Here is a 22387-nt window from a genome sequence, read left to right on the forward strand (position 1 = left end):
AGTCAATTCTTAAATCACTTTATTTGATCAATAATAAAAAAGCAACAAATGTATAGACGGTTATAAGAATGTATTTGATGAGCTTCCGTAACACTACATTGGTTATTTATCCTTTATTTCATATTGTTGTTAAATTAATTTACACATTTAATTATAGTATGATTGTGTATCCTCTTATAATTGTATATTTTTACAATATAATTTTGTTTTCATCCCTCAATTACTTATTGTTCTACATGTACTTATTATGTATTAATGATCTGATTAGGAATCAGAAATGTGTTGTGTATTTTTGTTTATATAGATTCTTTATGTGTTTGTATATTTTATGTGATGTGTTTTTTGTTTGTTTTTGCTCTTGAACTTTGTATTGTGTATTGTAACGTATCTGGCTTTTATTGTAATTGATTGTAATTGATAATTGAATTGATGAATAAAATGTATTTAAAAAAAGAAAGAAAGAAAAAAGCTAGCTTAGCTATGTCCCGCAACACGTGTAACGTTATCTTACCTGATGTTTTTTATAAAGCGTCTTTTTATCAGCCGGGATTTGAAAAAATGAGCAACACCTGCTCATGTGAGTAACCTTACGTCCCAGTACGAAACACATTGGCACTTTGAACTGTGCAGTCTTTTTAAAGACATATTTTCACAGTCTTATATCATATACTTGCAAAATAATCTTTGTGTAATTCATGGATCATTTCAAACAGGGTCTCTCGCCCTTCACTATTGTACATATTTTTTTTTCTGAAATGGTGGTCCACTGGAAGGGGAGGGACTTTGCCTCTCTAAAGCCCAGCTGTGCCCCACACAGTAATAGCCAGTGCCATGGTATTTGCCTACTACACTGTGTTGTAATATGTCAATGTCTATTTTCTGACCTGTACAAAATTAAAAAAAAGTCTCTAAAAGATCATTTACAGTTGTTGTGTAGGCGTGTGAACTCAAATCAGACTCTGTGTAACAGTAACAGATAGAACTGATGATTTGCATCTTCCAATATGCAGATAATACAGATTTGAATTATGCTTGTAGAGTACCGGCCAATGATGTGCACATGCTCATATGTACATTGGAAGAGTTACTGGTTGCTTTAATTGTTCATCTTGTCCTTCCTGGCCATGAAGAGATCCCTAATCCACTGTCCTCATTCTGTGTCAAATTGTCTTTACAAGTTCAGCTGAAGCTCATGAGTCTGAGGTAGACACATCAGTATCAATATAAAATCAAACTCATAAAGCTAACAATTATTACATTTTTGAGTCTCTATTAAGCATATCAAAAACCTTCTTTAGTAGGATCAGATGTTAATCCATAGTGCCTCACTTTACTATTGTTAGGATCCATTCTATGATGACAACCTCACTGTTTATTTCTCTAGAGAATATCATTGCTAATGATTTTACATTTTGTGTAGATTTTAACACACACACACATACACACACACCCTCTAGCTATTTCTATTTTGTGTGTTAGCACTACACAGCACTTTGCTTCTCCCTGCAGGAAACGATGAGCCACTACAGTTCAGCTGCAGAAAAGTTTTGCTGCTTTTTTTAGACTGTTCAAACTGTTGCCACAAATGACTCCGTTTAGTGTGGTTATATCGTTGTTGTTTTTTACTTTGAGATACCTAGGTTGCAATAACTTAATGCTGTATACTTATATCTTAGGTTGGTACAATAGTGACATACAATAGTGACATTACCGTACTGGCTTCATGTAAGCAAACAGTCAACAACTGGTTTCTCAACGGGCAGTAACAGGCAATAGGCTATAGCAAACCAAACAAGTTCATTTAAACTGTATTTGCATAGGTTAACCTAGTCTAAAAGCCAAATACCAGCCGATGACACAAAAACAAAATCATGAAAATAGCATGACTTTTGCAATTTCAAGTATTGACTGAATTTGAGTGCTGGGCTGCAATGAGCAATGTAGCCACTAGGGGCAACCAAAGTGATTTTTAGTTTCTAAATAATTGTAAGACAATATTTGTTTTATGACAATTTTTGTCTATCTCTTACAATAAAATAGTTGCCTTTTTAAAGAGGGCTTAGCCGTTTGGTTTACGTGTGAAATGTGCCACACCAACCTATTTCTATTTATTTATTTATTTCAATAAAGAGCAGAGTGACTAAACACATCGTACATTTTCCGAGGAGACCCTGAAGACATCATACTGTAGCGTGGCGAGGGCGGACCGTGTGACGTAGAGCTGAGGCTCTGGCTGTTTATTGTTCCTGCCCCATCACCGACAGAGAAAAACAGGCTAACAAGCTGTCAGCTACCTTTTTCACACGGTTCACTGTTGGTTTAACGAAGGTGTAACGGTCGAGACAGCTGACTGCACAAACCAGGGGCCATGGCGTACGCGTACCTCTTCAAATACATCATCATCGGAGACACGGGTAAGGTGCAGCAAGTGCCAGCTAGACTGCCAGTTAGCATTCAGCTAGCTCATAGCTAGTGGTGTATTTCCGCAGTGTTGGATAGTCCAATGACGTGGTAAAAGCAGAGACGCAAGGGTTGGGATGACAGCTCCAATTATACAGTGTTAACATATTTGGATACTATTTTAAACACCCGTTCAGTGTCAAGAGAATTATACACCGGCACCCTACACAAGATATTCTTATCCTACTTTAGCGTAGCAGTTGTTGACAGAATCGGGCCTATTGTCCGCTTGCGTCGAGGGTGGGGGTGTTAGCCACAGCTTGCTAGCCCAGCTAACTGCCTAGCTAGCGTTAGCTGTTCCACTAAATAATTAGCAAACAGCTGTCACGACAGCACATTAACGGCTCATTAAATATTGTTACATTGACCAGATAATCATAATAACCATATATTTTTGTTGTGACTGCATCATCAAATAACAAAGTTTACATTAGCTTAGCTTCTGGTCACAGAAGGCCAAAACGCCAAGCTAAAGCCTCTAATATTCCCTAAAATGGCGTAGAGCAGTTTTTATTTCTGACCATGTTAACGTTAGCTTGCTTTCCTAATGAGCGGCCTGCTCAGTTAGCTTGCTGTATGACAGCAGGTGCATTTGTAATACTGCTGTATTATAATGATGTAGCGCCAGTGTTAAAATAGCAGACAGGGTTAACAGCAGTCCCTCAAGTAGAGTGAGCAATGTACAGTAATATTATTCAATACATGAAGCCAAACCAAAGACTTGGGCCGAATATACAGCCAAGACCCAATCAGGTTTTTGAGTGAAGAAAGCAACAATTACATTGTTATGGAATTGTTATAGTGTTAGTATAGATGTCCAAACTAAGAAAATCATTATAGTGGAAGCTATTGATTCATAATGCACATATGTGTTAATTAATTTGAGGTGATTACTATGTTGGACTAGAAAGCTTACAACAGTGTTGTTGCGAAACATGTTTTGCCTGCTGTTGTTGTTTATCTCTAGTAGCAAGTGCTGAAGAGAGATGCAGTCAAGGTCCTAGCTTGATTACATATATGTCTACACCAGAAATACTCTGCTCAGTCCTGTGTAAAGTGCACGCATCTAAAGAAGTGTTCATTTATCTAATTTGGTCAATTGTGATCCAGGTTTTTTTTTTTTTTTAGAGGTTTCAAGGGATCTTTAGCAAAATGACAAGTTTCAGTTTCACAGGTATTAAATAACCCTTAAAACCATGAAAACACACAGATCATATCAGGCAGGAAACTAGCCTATAGAGTGTAGCCTACATGTGTTCATTATTCTGATATGACTGTTCATGATGCGAGCAGGTTTTTGATGATGAATTGTGTTTAGGGATATTATCTGCCATATTGTTTGCAAAGGGAAATTTAAGCCTGAAAAAGCAGTCAGTCAGCTTCTTTTATACATTAAACTAATTATGTAATTTCATTATGGTTAAGTGAGTTGGTTATTCCAGATACGTCCTGACACAAGCCTCACATTTTAGACAATAAGATAGAGAAGGAGACTTGATTTGGAAGTTTTTTTTCCATAGGTTAAAGCAAAGTTGACACTAACCCCCCAAAAAGTTGGGAAACAGTTATTTTTTATGTAATATTTTTATTTTGTTTTACTCCATAAAATGGTGAAAAAAATAAAATAAACAACTAACATGTATGTGCCAGAGTCCAAAGTTGTTGTTTTTTTGCTTAGCATCTTTAAAGCTGTACCAGCCTATTATTGAGAATACTTACTTTAGATAAAAATTAGAATAGATCATTTTTGATCAGTGGTTCACAAATGCTAATAGTACGTATAGTTTACTATTTATTTACTTTGAAGGAATTATTTCAGCATTGCCTGCCATATATTTTAAAATTAAAATAAATAGAAGCAATTTTTTGTTTAAAGCTCCTTTTTATGACTTGGTCACATTTATTAACCTAATAGCTTCTTACCTTTTAGAGGTGTGGTTGCAGACATGTTATAAGGTTTTACAGTTTGACTTGCATCATCACATGTATTTTAATTCATTTTGTCTGTTTTTATTTTTTCATTTTTGCCAGCATTTTGCATCTCTATAATATAACATGTCTGGTCTTTATCTCTTTTGGACTCCTTATCTCGAGATTCACTGGTTATTTCTTAGTACAGCTAGGTGTTATCTTTCTTCATTATCTGAGGCTATTCGTGGTTTGCAGTAGTTTGAAATGTTTCAGTTGGGTGTGTCTGTTTGTACTCTAGTAACTGCCATGTTGATGCACCAAAACAAATAACAGTTAATCCCCAATTTACAAGACCAGCGGCTTCATCCACAAAAACCTCTGGTCTCCATGCTGGTCCAGCTGTATGGCAACAGATGCTTATTCACAGGAATTCATTGTTTTCATATTTCTGCTTTTAAAGGACTTGGGCGTCCCTCCAGGTCACAGTCCAACCCTTACATTCACCATACCAAGTGTTGTGATTTTGAATAGTTAATGGTCAAACAGCAGTAAATAGTTGTGAATGCGAAGGAAGAGTCCATGATTTGACTCATCTAATTGGCTCAGATATGTGATAAGCATTGCCTCTGCACACACAGAATGAAGACGATCCAGCGCCAGTCAGTCAGATGAAGTAGATAAACGTTTTAAAGGTTCGATGCACAGGCAACATTTTGGGACGGAAGAAAAAACTTCTTTGCTGACACCGTTATACACCATTGTTTTGGTGTACACCTAAATGTCTGACATGTATTAAGCCTTGTATTTGTATCTAGCATTTTTTTTTTTATTCTAAGCCATTAGTTGCAAACGCTTTTGTTCCCAGTTGCATTACCTTAACTAGTTATTGTATTGCTTTACCTTTAGAGGTATACCTCAGGTATTTTACTAGATCCTTCGACTGAAAAGGTAAATCTGTGTGACATAATCGGGAAAGTTCTAATCCAAAATAATCCTTTCAACTCACTGTGTTCTGGTCATTGTAAACACATATACGTATTCCTGTCATTGAGCCTTTCTGGGGCATACTGGGGCATCCTGGTAGGCTAATGGGTTAAGACGCTTAGACCCATATGATTGCAAGTCCTCATTTTGAGTCCGGCTGGTGAGATTTGTTGCATGTCATTCATCCTCTCTCCCCTCTTTTTTCCTCTCAGCTCTCTACTGTATGCTGTCTCATAAAAAAAGCCCCAAATAATACTTAAAGAAATTCAAACATTCAAGAGTGCCGCTTTGCAGTGACTAAGGCAGTAGCTGGGATTTATAGAAGTAAGTCAGTATTGATTGAACTCTTGATTTCTTGATCCTGGTCAATAAAAATGAAGATGTCAATTCTGTTTTAGGTTGGATTTTCTTTCTTTCTGCCAGTGGCCGCCAGCCAGCCTGTCCACAGATCTGGTTGGGAGAAAGACGGAGTGACTCTGAAAGAAAATTATAGTCTCTGTTTAAACCTTCAGTAGACTGTTCTATGAAACACTGCCTCTAGATCTGCACATTTTCAGAGACCTACTACTTTTTTTTAAAGAGATTTGACCCTGTTATCAGAATTTTGTGGTGGATTGTGGATCACTGGTAACTAGCAGGAGCACAGACATTACTCTGATGGAACTAGAGTTCTTTGGGATTTTTTTTAAAACTACAACTGGAACAAAATAAAAGCTAAACCAAAACTAGACATGTCCATATATACATTTGATTAGAAATATCTACACACAAATGTGTCTTGTCAGCCCAACTTGGCAAGACATCTTCCGGTCATGATGGTATAAAGTCATCCTTTCAGTGTATTTCATTCATTATAGCATTTCTCCTTGTCATATTCTAGCTTTATTATCCAGTGTGTTAATCAGCTCTCTGAGTAGTGTATGTGGTTAGGTAAGCGTACTACACTAGTAATAAGCAACAGGAAGCTCAGTAGCTGTCATATGACCTGACTTAGACAGATCAACTCTGCTAACAGCCTCATAGCCAAGGCGGTATTCTGTATTATACATTAGTGTTTTGAGGATCAAAATTGTGTTAATCTGGATTGGAACAAGGCCAATGGTTTTAGAGTGAGAGGGGGGAACAAAAGTCCCCTGCCGGACTTGAACTGGCAGCATTGTGATTACATGGCCAGCATTTAAGACCTCTTGACCACAGGAAGCCCCGTATTAATGTGTTTTTTTTTTTTTTTTTTTTTTTTTAAGATTGGACTTTCAGGTACCACAACTCCCTAGTATTTAAAGGTGCTGTAGGTAGGATTGCAAAGATCCAGGACTTAGCCAAAAAATTTGAACATCGACAACTTCTCAGTCCCTCCCCCCTTTCCACTAAAGCCCAAAACGGTCTCCTAAGCCCCTCCCCCCACAAGGGAGAATGAAAGCGTGTGCATGAGCAGTGATTGACACGCAGTTAGACACCCTCCCCCCCTGGCCCTGATTGGTGCAGCGGTGGATTTTTGCAAATCACACTACAGGCTGTAGGTGGTGCCAGAGGAGCCAGATTTATTTTTTAAATTACCTGCTTCATGTAGTTCTACTGGAACATAGGGTCAGTTTGACTGTCATTAGGCAGCTCAAGTATGCTGGCTGGAGGTCAATTGTCATGCTTATAGGCACCTCAATAGTAGGGCTGCCCCCTCTTAGTCGATTAGTCGACTAATCGGTCGTTTTGGTCTTAGTCAACTAAGATTTCTTTAGTCGATTAGTCATGTTTTATGCTTTTTTCATGCTGAATGACTTATTTCCAAGAAACGTACGAGCACATCTCTGGTAAACACAAGAATTAAAGTTTTTGCATGACTCTTTGCGGAGAAACTCAGATTTACAGATCTGTTGATTAAATCAACTAATCGATTAGTCGATACAATTGAATGAGTGTTAGTCAACTACGAATTCCTTCAATCGAGCACAGCCCTACTCAATTCATTGTTCATCTGGGCAGACATTCTGTCAGATTCCCCAGCAGGGAATGCTGTGCTATCTGCTGACCTTGCCAAGCTTCAGGTTACTGCTGCAAGTGAGCAGAGCAGTATCTTATTGGCCTGCTGAACACTCCAACACATCAGCAGCACAGGTCATTGATTAATGTAAATGAAGTAAAACCACCTGGAACACCCTGCCAAAATGAACTTCTTATTGATGCCTTATTCCGTCAATAAAAAAAGTGACATTGTTTCCATTGACTTTCTATCTTGAAAGCCCCTTCTTAAACATACATGGAATAGGCTTTCATTTTCTGACAACAAGTGCTTTGCCTCTGAAATCACCTCTGCATATTAAGGCACTATTAGACACACCCCAAACAGAAGCACAAACTAAATTTGGATTGGTTCTTTTGTTGATTGTATTGATTATCATTAGATTCATTTTCATGTCATTTGTATTTTTTTTAGCCACACTTGGGACTTGTAGGGATGCCAGTGTCGGTCGGTTGATTAGTCCACCATGGTTGTCTACAGCGAAGTATATTGACAAATGTTGGCTTCATCGCCATGAAATTAGGTACAGACATTCAAGGTTCCTAAGGGTGCACTCTGGCTTTTCATCTGTTGCCACCAGCAGGTCAAACTTTCAGCAAATACAACACTTTGGTTCATGACAAAATGTCAAAAACGAATGACATTCCCACTCACTCACTTTTTGGAGTACTGGCCCAAACTGGCTGATCGTATTTACGGCCCCGGGGGATCAGGCAACCCTTATTGTAGGACTGGGGCGGGGTTATGCGGAGTGTGTGAGTTAGATGCACTGGCACAGCTTTACGGAAAAAAAATTGGTTATGTAACGCAAACATCAAACTATATCAATATAAACGGAGGAATTAAAAAGGAATTGTCTTTCCCATATCCTTGTTTGAAAATATATTGATATAATTTAAAAAGTCAATATACCACCCAACCCTAGGTCACCTGTATTTTGGCAGCGCTTAAATCCCACACACAAGCACTGTAGTTACTCAAATAAAACGGAAGGGGGGGAAAAAAAAGACTTAAAGTGTAAAAAATATGCTTCGGTCGTGGTTACACGTGTATAGCATATCTGTCAGTGTATAGCATATCATGAGACGAAAGACTGAAACACATGACTGAAACACCTGCTGTGTAGACGAGCCTTTAGTCTTCATAAGTATAGCTACTTATATCGTTATGGCTGAAATGAAATTGTGATACTAATTTAACTTAATCAACCATCTTTCATAAAACAAAGCACAACATACAAGAGATGTTAATTTTTCACTGGCCTACATGTTCTCCTCTAATAACCGTAATTACGACAACATGTTCAATGGATGCCCGATGGATACTCCTGCATTTTACCTGGTTGCGCTAAAGGACTTGTTGCTGTGCCCACAGCTACAGCCAGCTTTCTAGAACTGACAAATCCAAACTCCAGTTAAATTGCATTGACCAAGTGTCATTGTATGAAGAACAAAGCTCTGGTTTATGTTTGGATTGCCAAATGTTTCCAGATCGGTCTCTTCATGTTTGTGCTGTTCAGTACAGAATATTGTTCTGCTCTTAAAACAACCCAGAACAATTTCACAGCCAATACAAACAGGATAAATAATTACACGAGCAGTAACTCAAATTTCAATCTGAATATGGGCGTTTGAGTTTAGACTTGAGTCTATCAGTTAAAGTGCCCATATTATGAAAGAATCACTTTTTCTGGGATTTGGGGTGTTATGTTGTGTCTCTGGTGCTTCCACACACATACAAACTTTGAAAAAAATCCATCCATGCTGTTTTGCTACCTCGTTCTCAATAGCAAAGCACTGCTACAACACACACAAGTTCACCATAATCTACAAAAGAACTACTTCCATGTGCGCCCTCATTTAGAAGTCTCCCAGCTAATCCTGCCTTGTAACTGACCGAAGTTGTAGAAACAGCCTTTCTTTTACTGTCTATGGAGCTAGCTAGCTGACATGATCTACATCTGAGCTACTGGGCATGTGCAGTGCAATCAAAGATAGTACAGAAGAAGAAGAAGAAAAGAGGTCTTACTCTGTAACTAAAACAGAGACCAGCTGAAAAGAGGATCTGCAGCAGTGAGAGAGAGCACTGCAGTACAACACAAATATGGTGTTTTCTGAAAATTAAACCATGTAAACCTATTCTGGTACAACTTTAAAATACAATTATGAACCTGAAAATGAGCATAATATGGCTGCTTTAAGTGTAAAAGATATGATTCATCTCTAAAAGCTTAATTTGGTGTGGTGCATTTTACTGTTGGTGCCAGTAACAAAGTATTGTAACACGTTGTTGTTTCACACTAAAAATGTTTTTCTAGGTGTTCAGTAGAGACCTTCCCTTCAGACATTGCCTAAGGATGAAGTTCAACAGGTCTTAGTGGAGCTGCTGCTGCACCAAACCTGTTTTGTGTTCCTAATGCTTCTAAGTGTTTGTTTTTTAGCATGGAAGTAACCGCTCACTGTTTTTGTATCTAAACCAAACTTTTAAAGGGCTAAAGATGTGCCGTTGAGGAACATCGAGCTCATGGCTAATATTAAAGTTTAGTCAAAGTTTTTTTTTAAAGTTAGCATGTAGATTTGCAGTCTACCACTTACAGTCGAGTGAAAGGAAAGCAGAATGTTGGCCGGTGTTTATCTCATGAGTCTTTTCTGTTGAATCAGACTGGTGTTTGCTTAGCCAGAGCCGAGAAATTCATTTAATTGTCAATCATCCATCAAGTAAACCTGTCTCTAACCAGCCACTCAGTCACCTGGTTGGCTTTTTGTTTTCTGATTGCCCAGCGGGTGTTTACACATTTTGAATGACCTATGCATGATATGACTTCTGGTATGGGGAGGCGTTATTACCTCAACTAGAAGCTGTAGGAAAGACCCTGCACTGTAACATATCACATGATTCTCCACTGATTATGACTGATTGTAGCCACTGTCACCATTTCTGTACCACAGGGCGTCATGCTGTTACCCCTTAGCTAGAAATGGGAAATTGTGCTATGCTAGAATGGTCTGTTAATTTTTATTGTGTCTAATTTAGCGTAATGTTTTCTCTTCGATAGCCATTGAGCTTTGGTAGTAAACGTATATTGTAAGCAGGTGTCTGTTGACTGCACCAACAAGTGTGATGGAGTTGATGACGACCTGTTAGTTACAGCTCCTATATAGCTGCCCTCCTTGCGATCCCTCCATCTCTTATCATTATCATCACATGATGATGCCTGCCTAGCAACGCCGCTGCCTGGCAATGGTAACCATTAGAAACCATGAAGGAGGAAGACCACGTCCCTCTCTGTCCCCTCCTTGAATGTCTGTCAGCTTCTCTTTCTGGCCATCTCATTAGCATCCTTCTCCTCTCTTCTCGCCCCCACCCCCTTCTCCCATCCATTGCTTGTTGACACATGCTCCCTAAACTCAAACCTCTGAATACTCATCTTAGCTTAAACCCACGTCTGTAAAATGAGCATTAAATAACAACCTTCACCATCTACTGGACACTTTTGTCCTTTCTTAGAAGCTGCACATTTAAAACTGAAGCACTATACTGGATTTTCGTAAAGATTCCCTTTTTTATGAACACAAAACATCTAGTCTTAAATAGACATGGAAACATTCTTAAGTAATCAAGGAAGTAACCGCTCACTGTTTTTGTATCTATTGGCTTCTGAGAATCTGTTGACATACAGCATTTCCACAAATTATTCACAATGCTATTAGAATTAGTTTTGATTATATATTTGGAGGCATAATTCACTGACTTGGTAATCCAATGGTCCACTATGTTAGTTTGTTCTTGTCATTGAAAGTTAAAGCAATATGTAATACTGACAGCTAGTGTTTAAAAATAAAATTTTGTTACTGGAGTACAAATTCAAAATACTGGAGAGAGTCGTCGCCCCCCCCGCCCCCGCCAGACTCGAAGTTCACGTTGGTTGCCAGGCTGATACCGGAGCATCCAGCAATGTTGCTAGAAGCTTGTCTCACATAGCCAGACATTACTCCACAGCACAGCGGAGTAGCTAACGTTAGATACTGGCTATATTGACAGTCATAAAAGCCTGTGCTCACTCTTAACATGTTTCCTTAATATCTGACGCATTGGGGTCATTTTTGGATTTATTACAGTAAATACATTACATATTGGACCTTTTTTTAAAAAAAAAAAAAAAAATGGAATGTGAAACCTTGTGACATGACTGTTATTTTCGTCCATCTGAGTGTGTGTGGATCTGTAGCCATCTGCGACATTCAGAACTATCTGTCGTATGTGCAGCAGGTTCACCACCAGTGCCCACAGTGGCATCGCACTTACAAAGCCAGCCAGCTGGTTGGTTAGTTCGCTAACACTTGGCTCAGGTTAACTGAGCTGACTACAGCTCGGTTGGTGAAATAGCGTAAGCTCCTTGTAGGGGTTGTTTGAACTCGATGATGACTCCAATAATCCCATGTTTAATTTGAATGAATTGAAAGTCATTGATTATTGTTCTACATCTGTAACTTCCTGCAGAGTGTTGTCACCTACAAACAGCAGTGTCTCCGCGCTGTGTGGGAGTTCAGAGCTTGGAAAAGTAATAGATTTCATATTGATGTTGGCTTGTGTGGTATTTTATTCTCAGCACGTGACACCTTTTGAAAATGAATCTGGGCTGTGTTCATGCTTGTGCAGTATGTGTGACTCTATAATCTCTGTTCCAGTCTTGCAGCTTTAAGACCCTCTGTAATGTGGTGTGTGTTTGTTTTTCAGGTGTGGGGAAGTCATGTCTATTACTACAGTTCACAGACAAGAGGTTTCAGCCAGTTCACGATCTCACTATCGGTAAGCACGCCTGTCCCACGCATTCAGCACTGAATTAACATCATCAGTAGTAATAAATTCATGAAATGTATAAAATATCACCATTTTTTATTAATTGCACACAGTGTTAGAAATCAACGCAAAGTCAGTACAGCTGGTGCCAACAGGCTCAACATGTGGAGCTGATTTAAAAGCTTTAGGTTGCTGACATCATTAACCTTTATCACAGTAAAACATAATGTTGTTTCAGATAAGCAAAGTTGAGCTCACCCCAACATTTACACAGATCAAATTCCATTTAACTCAGCACACCGCTCCTGGAAGATAGAGGAATCACTGCATGTTAAAGGACAATTCCGGCGCAAAACGAACCTAGGGGTTAATAACAGATGTGTACCCACTCGATCGTTCTCTGGGACATGTTTTCATGCGGATCGAATGTGTTTGTAGCTTGAAACAAGCTAGCGCGGACCGCTGATTAGCTTACAACGCTAGTATTCAGGGCACAGGGAAAGTAAAAACAAATCGCTATTTATACCACTAAAAAAGCTCAAAATATCACCAAAAGATAGCGTTCTCGTATACAGGCGGCCGCCGCCTTGGGAGCTACTGTCTTTCTAAACTATCTTTTTAATAAACTGTCTGTACACTTACAATGTTCTCAATGGTTCGGTTAACATTTAGGGACCATCATTATGCTACCGTTGAAGTGTGGTGATATTTTGAGCCTTTTTAGTGGTATAAATAGCGATTTGTTTTTACTTTCCCTGTGCCCTGAATACTAGCGTTGTAAGCTAATCAGCGGTCCGCGCTAGCTTGTTTCAAGCTACAAACACATTCGATTAGCATGAAAACATGTCCCAGAGAACGATCGAGTGGGTACACATCTGTTATTAACCCCTAGGTTCGTTTTGTGCCGGAATTGTCCTTTTAAGAATAAGGAGACCAGTCTCATTCTTAATCTTACTTTAGCTACAGGAGATAATTTAAGCTTGGGAATTTGGCGAATTTGTCCACTATTTAATCATAAAAATGGTACCTCCTAATAGTGAACTTATTTGGGGGGTGGGGATACAATACAATACACAAAGGCTTATGGCATGTTTTGGTTAAAAGTATGCCCTTTTTAATTGAATTATAACAATGCACATTCAACAGTGCACTCTTCCATCACATGTACAGATCATTTGCCAGCATCCCATTAAATAGGAGTTCACCATTCTCCCATCACATGTGCAGCCCACACTACTGCCAACACTACTGCACTGTCTGAACCAAAGGACTGCAACCAAAGGTTATATGTTGTCAACTATCGTGAGATTTCAACATAGCAATAAAAAGCTTTCTTTTAACTGCTTTAATCATTCCAACTGCTGTATATTTCTATAATATTGCTACAGATAGATAAAAAGTATATGTTAGGACATCCTGTTTTGTTCAGTGGTCAAGCGCTATACACAGCAACATCTCAACAGCATCTCTGTCTTGTCAACTCATCTGGAATTGGCTAAAATTATAGTCTTACTTTTGCTTATTGCAGCTATATCAGTTTTGGTGTATGTGGTGGGCAATAAGTAACAAACAATTGCCATACAGAAATGCCAAAGACATGTTTGAGGTAATTTAGGGGGGGGGGGGTCTCAGTCCACTTCCAAGTAGACTGGAGCTGTTCGTTTGTGGTGTGAAAGTGAAGCTGACCAAGTAAAGTAGATATGTGATTTTACTGTCAGTGTATGTGATGTTTAGTCTATATTTACCGTACATTGGAAACCGTGGAAATGCATCAGGGTGTCACCACGTGAGTGTGCGAAAATTGTTGTGACCAGACAGTAACTAGCGTCACTTTATAATACGTTACAAAATACCCCCTATTTGTCCTGTTTCTGTCACTCACTCTTTATGATATAAGGTTCCAGTCTCCACTAATAATGCTCATAATCAGTTGTTTTTTATGTGAGCTCTTTATGACACCTGAGATAATAAATAAACTTAAAAGGCCCATGAATAAGCACCAGGGCTTTTTATTAAGTCAGCACCTAATTGTAACTAATTCACATTCTTCTGTTTGTGTTTGTCCAGGTGTGGAGTTCGGAGCAAGGATGATCACTATAGATGGCAAACAGATCAAACTGCAGATCTGGGATACGGTAATATATCTTTTTAAAGGAGTCTTTCCTTATTGTGGCAGCATATCCATGGCTCTGTAAAAAGACCTAAATAAATCTTAAATGAATGCGTCAGTGTTTCCCACACATAGACTAATGTGTGGCGGTGCGCCTCACTATCAACACCGGCCACCGCACATTGCGTTTCATTATTAATACTTTTCTTTAAACGCTATTTAAAACACGTTCTTCTGCATTTCCTTTCCCTGCTCTCCTCCGTCTCTGTCACTTGTGTCTCGCTCACATACACACACACAGCTCCTCCCACCGTGCGGTGTTTGGTGTTTTTAGCCCCCAACATCACCTTCCAGGCAGCGCGGCAATGGTTATGTCAAAGAAGTTATGTTAGTGTTAAGGTGAGGGTTAGCTGCCTGTAAGGCGACATTGGAGGCTTAAAACCCCATTGAGCTCACCGCGCACACAGCGTCTGTCTCCATAAAGGAGAGAAGACGGCAGGCGAAATTCACTAGTTCACGAAAGGTTGGTATCTATCTCGTGAACACCTTTACACGATCACACATTCACAATCACCGACCCGACTCTTAGCAAACAAGCGATTGCGCCTGCTTCAGAAAGTTAACTAGTCGCAAGTTTGCGGTAAAATGCAGTTGGGTTGTCGAGGTCAAATTGCTTTCGAATCTGTGGGAAACGCTGAGTTAAATGCAAGGCTGTAAATGTATGGATCTCTGCAGGCATTACACTTTAAGTTTAACCTGTAATTCTGTAATGACACATTATTATTCTTAAATAATAATTCATTTTGATGTAAATACGAATCGAAGTCTTCAGAAAGGATCTGGAATGAATGACAGAATTAGATTCATGAAAAACAATATACTTGGGAGTGGCCTGGTCTATGACCAAATGTTGTAATTGGTTTGGCAACATCTTTCATGTTGTCTCCCTTGTTTTTAGGACTTAAAGCAAAGTTTCAGCTTTAGACAAATCTCTCAAAACGAATGAAAACCAAAAAAACATGCAAGTTTTCCAGTTGAAGAGAGAAATAAATAACTGACAATAACTGATAAAACAAGTTTATAATAAGATTCAGGCTGAATTCAGCATGTCATAAACTTTCTGTAAATCAGGGTCCTAAAAACCCTTATAGGTGCATAGCCACCAACAACTGGACTGGTGTGGTACGGCAGACCGTGGTGCCGACCTGTAAACACACCTAATTGCCCAAGACTGCTAGTGCGGGTGTTGGGACAGACCCTGAAAAAGGATGTGTGATTAAGACCATTGGGTCAGTGTCCTATGGTTTCCTGTCCATGCAGTTCACCAGTTGACCAGCAGGTGGAGTTAGAGCTCCATGGAGAAACACTGCTCCCAGCGTGAGAGGAGAAGCACCACAGCAGTGATGTCAGTCCTGCTTTTCCAAACTCAGCGCCTACTGCGGGTTTTCTATCCTACTAGTTACTTAATTGTCTTCTCCTGGTTGTCCAGGTGTTGTACAGTCCCTGATTAGATGGTCAAAATGAAAACCAACGGTGCTCACTGACGCTTACTAGACTTGTACAATACACCACCACCACCAAATGGCTGGAGCAACCAAGTCGGATCTTTGTGCAGGCTGCACATGCCATATGAATAAGGGTGTGTGCATGTATGTGTGTTTGTGCGCACAATTATGTAGGCCAGATGGCAGCCAGACGCAGCGTTCCCTCTCTATCACCCTTATTTATCATTTATTCACTAACAGCATTACTGACTGGTTGACCGCTCCCTGAATGACTGACTGTTCTAGTGGCCGTCTAACTAGCTGTTTGGTTCACTGGCTGGTCCTCTGGCTGACTGGTTGGACCCTCTGAACGGGTGTCTTAACTACCCGGCTCAGTGACTGGATGACTAGATGTCTCACTGCTTCATTGACCAACAGACTGGGTTCCTGGGTGACAAGTAGCAGCTTGGTCTTCTGACTTGCTTAATGATTCACCGACTGATTGTGTTTCTGACTGGCTGTCTGGTTTTTCAGATGAGGTCAGAGCAGCGCAGGGCTGCAGCTGCTAGGATAGAGCGGTGTTTTGTTTTCTACCCTGGCCTGGACGAAACACAGACAACATTGTTACTGTACATGGGACGGAGACAGACGGTGAATAGACATGGCAGGGGGGTGGTAAGAGCGCAAGATGGTGAAAGGAGTGATGGAAAGAAGGAGGCCGAGGGATTTATAGAGAAAGAATGGAAAGATGAGTGATGCATGGAAGAGACAGTAGAGGTGAGACAATGAGGGGTGGTAATGGAAGGGGAAGTGAACGAACAAGGTAATCTGGTAGGTTAAACAGACATACAGTAAATACTACAGGTTGAATCCATATGACACTATATGACACTGCAGCTGCACTGATGGGACCGTCCATGTTGTACACAATTAAGGAAACTGGGAGGTTATGCACACGAGCAGAGAAAAAGAAAGGGATTGTGACAGATAGATGGAGAAAGAAAGAGAGAACTCCATTGTATCCAATTACAGGCTCTGCTCTGTCCTCTCCCCATCTCACTGAAAACCCGGAGCCAGACTGTGCTGGAGAATCAGGACTGGTACAGAACATTTATGGGACTAGGCTCGATAAACGGGACTCGTAGAGAACAGGACTGGTGTGAGGATGACCTGTAGGACAGAAAGATGAGGCCTGTTAAGCCAGCATCAGACTCCTGCTGTCTGGGGCTGTTAGAAAACCAAAGGATCAGCAGTCGTCTGTGGTCATTTCAATTATTCAGATTTCAATTTCTGTTTATTAATATATGTATGTGTTTCTGCAGGCTGGTCAGGAGTCGTTCCGGTCCATCACCAGGTCTTACTACAGAGGAGCAGCAGGAGCTCTGCTAGTCTATGACATCACAAGGTAATAAAATCAATCAGACGGACCCCTACACACTTTGTAGCCAAGCTGCGTTCAGGAACGTTGTGAAGTTGGATGCTACTGTACAATGAGAAACAATGATACAACTGTGCCCTGACTTTGACATCAACCTGTCCTAATACAAGCATCCTTTCCTCACCATGGAAAGTTGCCACTTGCAAGATGAGAGCAAATTGTGATAGGACAAATATTGTAGGTTAGCTTGATGTTTTTGAGTTTTTGGTACACCTATAGCTGCACCAAAAAAATATGCATTCCAGAAGGTCACAGATGCAATGCTAACACCAAAATGCTAACTATAACAATGCTAACATGTCTGATGTTGAGCAGGTATAATGTTTACCATGTTCGGCATCATAGTTTAGTGTGTTAGCATGCTAACATTTGCTAATTACCACTAAACTCAAAGGACAGCTGAGGTTGATGGGAATCAACAGTTTTGCAGGTATTTGGTTGTAAAGTATTGGAGAAAAATTGACCTGATGGTGGAGCTATGAATGTGTGAACCCAATTTAATGGCGGTCAATTCAATCATGGAGGCGCTAGAGGACAAGTACAAGGATCACCAGCGTCTTTAGGATTTATCGTCTGTGAACCATGGATGTCTGAATCAAACTTTGTGCAAATCCATTGAGGACATTTTGAGATATTTCACAGAATAAGTGTAAATTCTGAGCTGCCGATGGCACAAGAGGAAATGTCACCCAATCTGATTCAAATCTATCTTGAATGCTTCTTGGATGCATTTCACTGAGCTTTTTAGATCAGATCTGAAGTGTAAATTGGTTATTAGCTGCCTCTCTTTTCAAACCCCACTAGCAGCTGGTCAGTCTTTCCATCAATTCAAATGTCATATATATATATATATATATATATATATATATATATATATATATATATATATATATATATATATATATATATATATATATATATATATAAAGACAACTACTGGCCAGATTGACATAGATTTGTTATTGATCTTCATAGTCTCCAGAGGTTGATTCTTAATGATTGTCATAACCCTGTGACCTTTTGTCCAGCACTACTTTCAGGTCAAAATCTCCCCTCCAACAGCTTTCTCTATGTCAAAGAAAGATTGGCCTGAGGTCGATAGATTTTGTGTGGATATTCATGTTTCTCACAAGTAGAATCCTGGGCTTCTTGGCTCTAATCTAGTCAGTTGACTTTCTGGTATGGAGTTGATTTTTAATATTGTTTAAAATTGTGTGGGGGCACCATGGACCTTTTTAGAGGGACAGTATGTCTTGTTTGAGGACAGTAAACTAGAACAAAGGGCCATTGCAAAGTGTTTCTGTTCAGATCTACCTAGGATTCAGCGCATTCAAATAAAAATAGCTCTTAAGTGAGTGAGTGGGGGGGGGGCAAGGTGGAGGGTGGGGGTGTGGCCTTGACCAACTGCCATGTTTCGCTCGTTTGCAAGCCATGATGTCTCTCTCTTTCTCATGGGTGGGCCAAATTCTCTGGGCGGGCAAAGCAGAGAAAGGGGAGGTAACCTTCCTCCTTATGACCTCATAAGGAGCAGATTCCAGATCGGCCCATCTGAGCTTTCATTTTCTCAAAGGCAGAGCAGGATACCCAGGGCTCGGTTTACACCTATCACCATTTCTAGCCACTGGGGGACCATAGGCAGGCTGGGGGAACGCATATTAATGTTAAAAAACCTCATAAAGTGAAATGTTCATGCCATGGGACCTTTAAATCGTTGTAAACATTGCAAGAGGAAGCATCATTCACCATACAAGGGAAAGTCAAATCTGATATCAATGTGTATTCTGTAAAGCTTTTTCATGATAGGGTTCTGATGTTTGTCTTTTTGTTTTATCAATGTGAAAGTAGATTGAAACTAGGTTCTGTTTGTTTTAACAGAAGGGACACCTTTAATCACTTGACGACCTGGTTAGAGGACGCTCGCCAACATTCCAACTCCAATATGGTCATCATGCTCATTGGCAACAAGAGGTAAGTTGCATGACATAGTGATGGTTAAATCCTGTCCTACAGTAGACGGGACCATCAACAATGTGTGGCTGGTCCTACCTTAACACTGTAGCTTGTTCAAAGTTAAATACATCCAACTGTTCTACACTTATGTAAGTTAAATACATAATTTAGGCATTTTTAAGTGAGGAATTCAGATCTGATTATTTACAATACTTCTGGCTCATTCTGTGCCTGCATAACATAGCGTTGTGTAAGATAACGTATATGTCAAAAGCCTGCTGGCGATAGAAATGCACATCTTTCTACTCTTAGCTGACCATTGAAAATACATTATGTCATTGTATTAATGCGTGTGTTTGTGTGTGTTTTTAGTGACCTAGAGTCGAGGAGAGAGGTGAAGAAAGAGGAAGGTGAAGCATTTGCCAGAGAACATGGCCTCATATTCATGGAGACTTCAGCCAAGACTGCCTCTAATGTAGAGGAGGTAATAATACTTAGACACACATACACATAGATATACCCATGCACACATACACTACAGGCTACATTTTGAAAGTGACAAGTTTTTTTGCGTTATATAGACAAATAGAATGATAAGTAAAGTGCCAGAAAATTACACATTTGTTTTAGCATCACTTCACTAATTGACAGCTTACCTGTACCTGTCTGAGTTCCACACTTCTATAAACTCCACCTACTACTCCTTGCAGGTAAACACTAATGCTAACAGCTTTTTCCTCACATATACTGTAAATCTTTTCTCGTAAGAAGGGCCATACCAGAGTTTCACACACATTATCTGCTGTTTCACAGATATTAGTGCTGCCCGTTGACATCTGTAGCCGAAGTTAGTCCTCTAGACTAAATTTTTGAATATGTCAGGATGTGTTAACTATCACCAAGCCATGATTCGTTATTAGTTAGAATGTTCATTGGTGAGTTTACATTTAGTTAAACGTTCACTGGCCGATGTGTCAATTACAGGCCATGCCTATGACACCTCAGTGGTCTGCATGTTTTTCCTGTTACAGTGAGTCTTAAAGCCCAACTTTCATTTATCACTCTTCATTGTATATTTTGATATTAAGACATAGAGCCCCTCCAGGGCTGTATCCAGGACTTTGGAAATACTGAGGTCATGAGTCCCAACTCCCACAGCAAACAATAAACCTGTAAAAAAAAAAAATCACATTTAAAGGAACACGCCGACTTATTGGGACTTTAGCTTATTCACAGTAACCCCAGAGTTAGACAAGTCCATACATACCCTTACATAGCCTAGCAGGTCAAAATAACGCCAAAATGTTGGCATTATTTTGTCACTTATTGGGAGCAGTAGGCTAGTTGGAGCCGGTTACCTCCAGGATCTGTGCTAAGCTAGGCTAGCGGTGGGGGCGTCAGAGGCGTCAGACAGAGTTACAACACGCACGGAGATGAGAAGGGTATGTATGGACTTATCTAACTCTGGTTGTTACGGTGAATAAGCTAAAGTCCCAATAAGTCAGCGTGTTCCTTTAATGATTAATTTACCCATTTTGTCATACTTTCTGTGAATGTCCTTACATGCTTGCTGTTTAAAAGCCCTAAGCACCACTATTTTATAAATTGCCGTGAAAGTTTGGACAGACATTCATGTTCCACAGAGGATGGATCGTACTGATTCCCTGACATTTCCTCTGTTGCCATTATCAGTTCAAAATTTAAATTTTGTCCAAAACTGGTAATTTTGTCCAAAATTGTAGCATGCTAACACACTAAACTAAGATGGCAAACATGGTAAACATTATGCCTGGTAACATCCTAATGTTAGCATTGTCATTGTGAGCATGTTAGCATAGCGATGTTAGTATAACCTCAAAACACTGCCTAAGTACAGTCTCATAGAGCGGCTAGCATGGTTATTCAATGTATCAACATTCAGTCATTACCTCTCTGTATAATAGTGGTATTTGGTAGTGGCGGAGTCCGCCATTCCCACACTGTATTTAGAATGCCTTAGCAGGATTCACAGGAAGAACAAAACATTCTAATTCCCAGAAATGATGCAGAGGACATTTACCTTGTTGTTCTCAATGGTAGCTAGAGCACTACCTTCCTCATTACCACAACTGAAGTGCTCTGTCACTGTGGAAACAACAACAGTAGCCCAAAATCAGAAAACTGATGTGTTGCTGGGTGTGTATTATGAATGGAATATTAGTTTGTGCCCATTAAAAGATAAATACCACAGTGCAGTCTTGAACGGTGAACAGAGTTGTGTTGGGATGGATGATAAATATACAATCAGTCTTATTTGTTAGCTTCTTAACTCAATCTCACCTATTGTAGTTTATTGTACTACCTTGTTTGTATGTAGTCTAAATGCTCTCTCTAAATAGACTATCACACTGTCACAAAAACCTGCCGTTGACTTGACTGTTTACCTGTAGCATCATGGCTCACCATGCTGGAGCCTAACCTTGCCAGCTTTACATTAGCATCATGAAGCTCACTGCTCCGCCCCTCGCAGAGCCACACCCCGGGTGTTGTTGTGTGTGTAATAAATGCATGGCGTCGTCCTCGGGGACTCCTTTCTCACTTATCCAATCACATAAATAATCCCATCCTGCACAGCATGCCAGCCGGGGGCACTGCAGAGTGTGTGTGTGTTTGTTTACATTGATTTTTTTCTACCCTCGCTTGCCTGGCCTATATCATGCAAACACCCACATCACTGTTGAGTAGAGCGCTCACTGGGGTTAAGATGAGGGGGAGGGGTGTGTGTGTGTGTGTGTGTGTGTGTGTGAGATATATTTGTCTCATTAGTGTCCTCTGAATCCTCCTGATACCGCTCCTCGCCTCCCTTCATCTCTCCTTCTCATCCCTCGACGTCCATCATTTGCTCTTTACCTCCCTCCCATCCTCCTTCACCCCCTCCCCTCCCCTCCGTTTCCTCCTCAAACATCTCTTCCTCCCCTTTCTCCTCCTGCCCTCTTCCATTCATTTCTTTCTCCCCTCCTCCCTCTTCTCCATCATCTCCCTTTCTCTCTCCAGCAGTATATCAGCCAGTTATACTTCATACATATTCATAACCTCCACCCCGCCTCCCCTCAGCGACATCCAGCAGCCAATCAGTGCGCTAGGTTTGTCGTCAGGTTCTGTGGGTGGACACCGGGCTGATGGGATGGTCCTTAGAGAGAGATTCCTGTAAGCATCTTCTCATGGTCTCATCTCCCATCCTTTCATCTTTCCTT

The 22387-nt window shown here is 40.1% G+C and overlaps 1 protein-coding gene across 1 annotated transcript in view; it reads left to right on the top strand.

The window, feature by feature from the left end:
• Nucleotides 1–2149: 2149 nt before the first annotated feature.
• rab2a (RAB2A, member RAS oncogene family) overlaps nucleotides 2150–22387 on the top strand; it is a 29969-nt gene continuing 9731 nt past the window's right edge. Inside the window, exons 1-6 of the mRNA XM_031310357.2 lie at nucleotides 2150–2414; nucleotides 12110–12181; nucleotides 14240–14307; nucleotides 17089–17171; nucleotides 19080–19172; nucleotides 19527–19638. Coding sequence (XP_031166217.1) covers nucleotides 2369–2414; nucleotides 12110–12181; nucleotides 14240–14307; nucleotides 17089–17171; nucleotides 19080–19172; nucleotides 19527–19638 — 474 coding nt within the window. The 5' untranslated portion in view covers nucleotides 2150–2368. The remainder of the gene's footprint in view (nucleotides 2415–12109; nucleotides 12182–14239; nucleotides 14308–17088; nucleotides 17172–19079; nucleotides 19173–19526; nucleotides 19639–22387) is intronic.

This window comes from Sander lucioperca, chromosome 9 (assembly GCF_008315115.2).
Source record: "Sander lucioperca isolate FBNREF2018 chromosome 9, SLUC_FBN_1.2, whole genome shotgun sequence".
NCBI lineage: Eukaryota > Metazoa > Chordata > Actinopteri > Perciformes > Percidae > Sander > Sander lucioperca.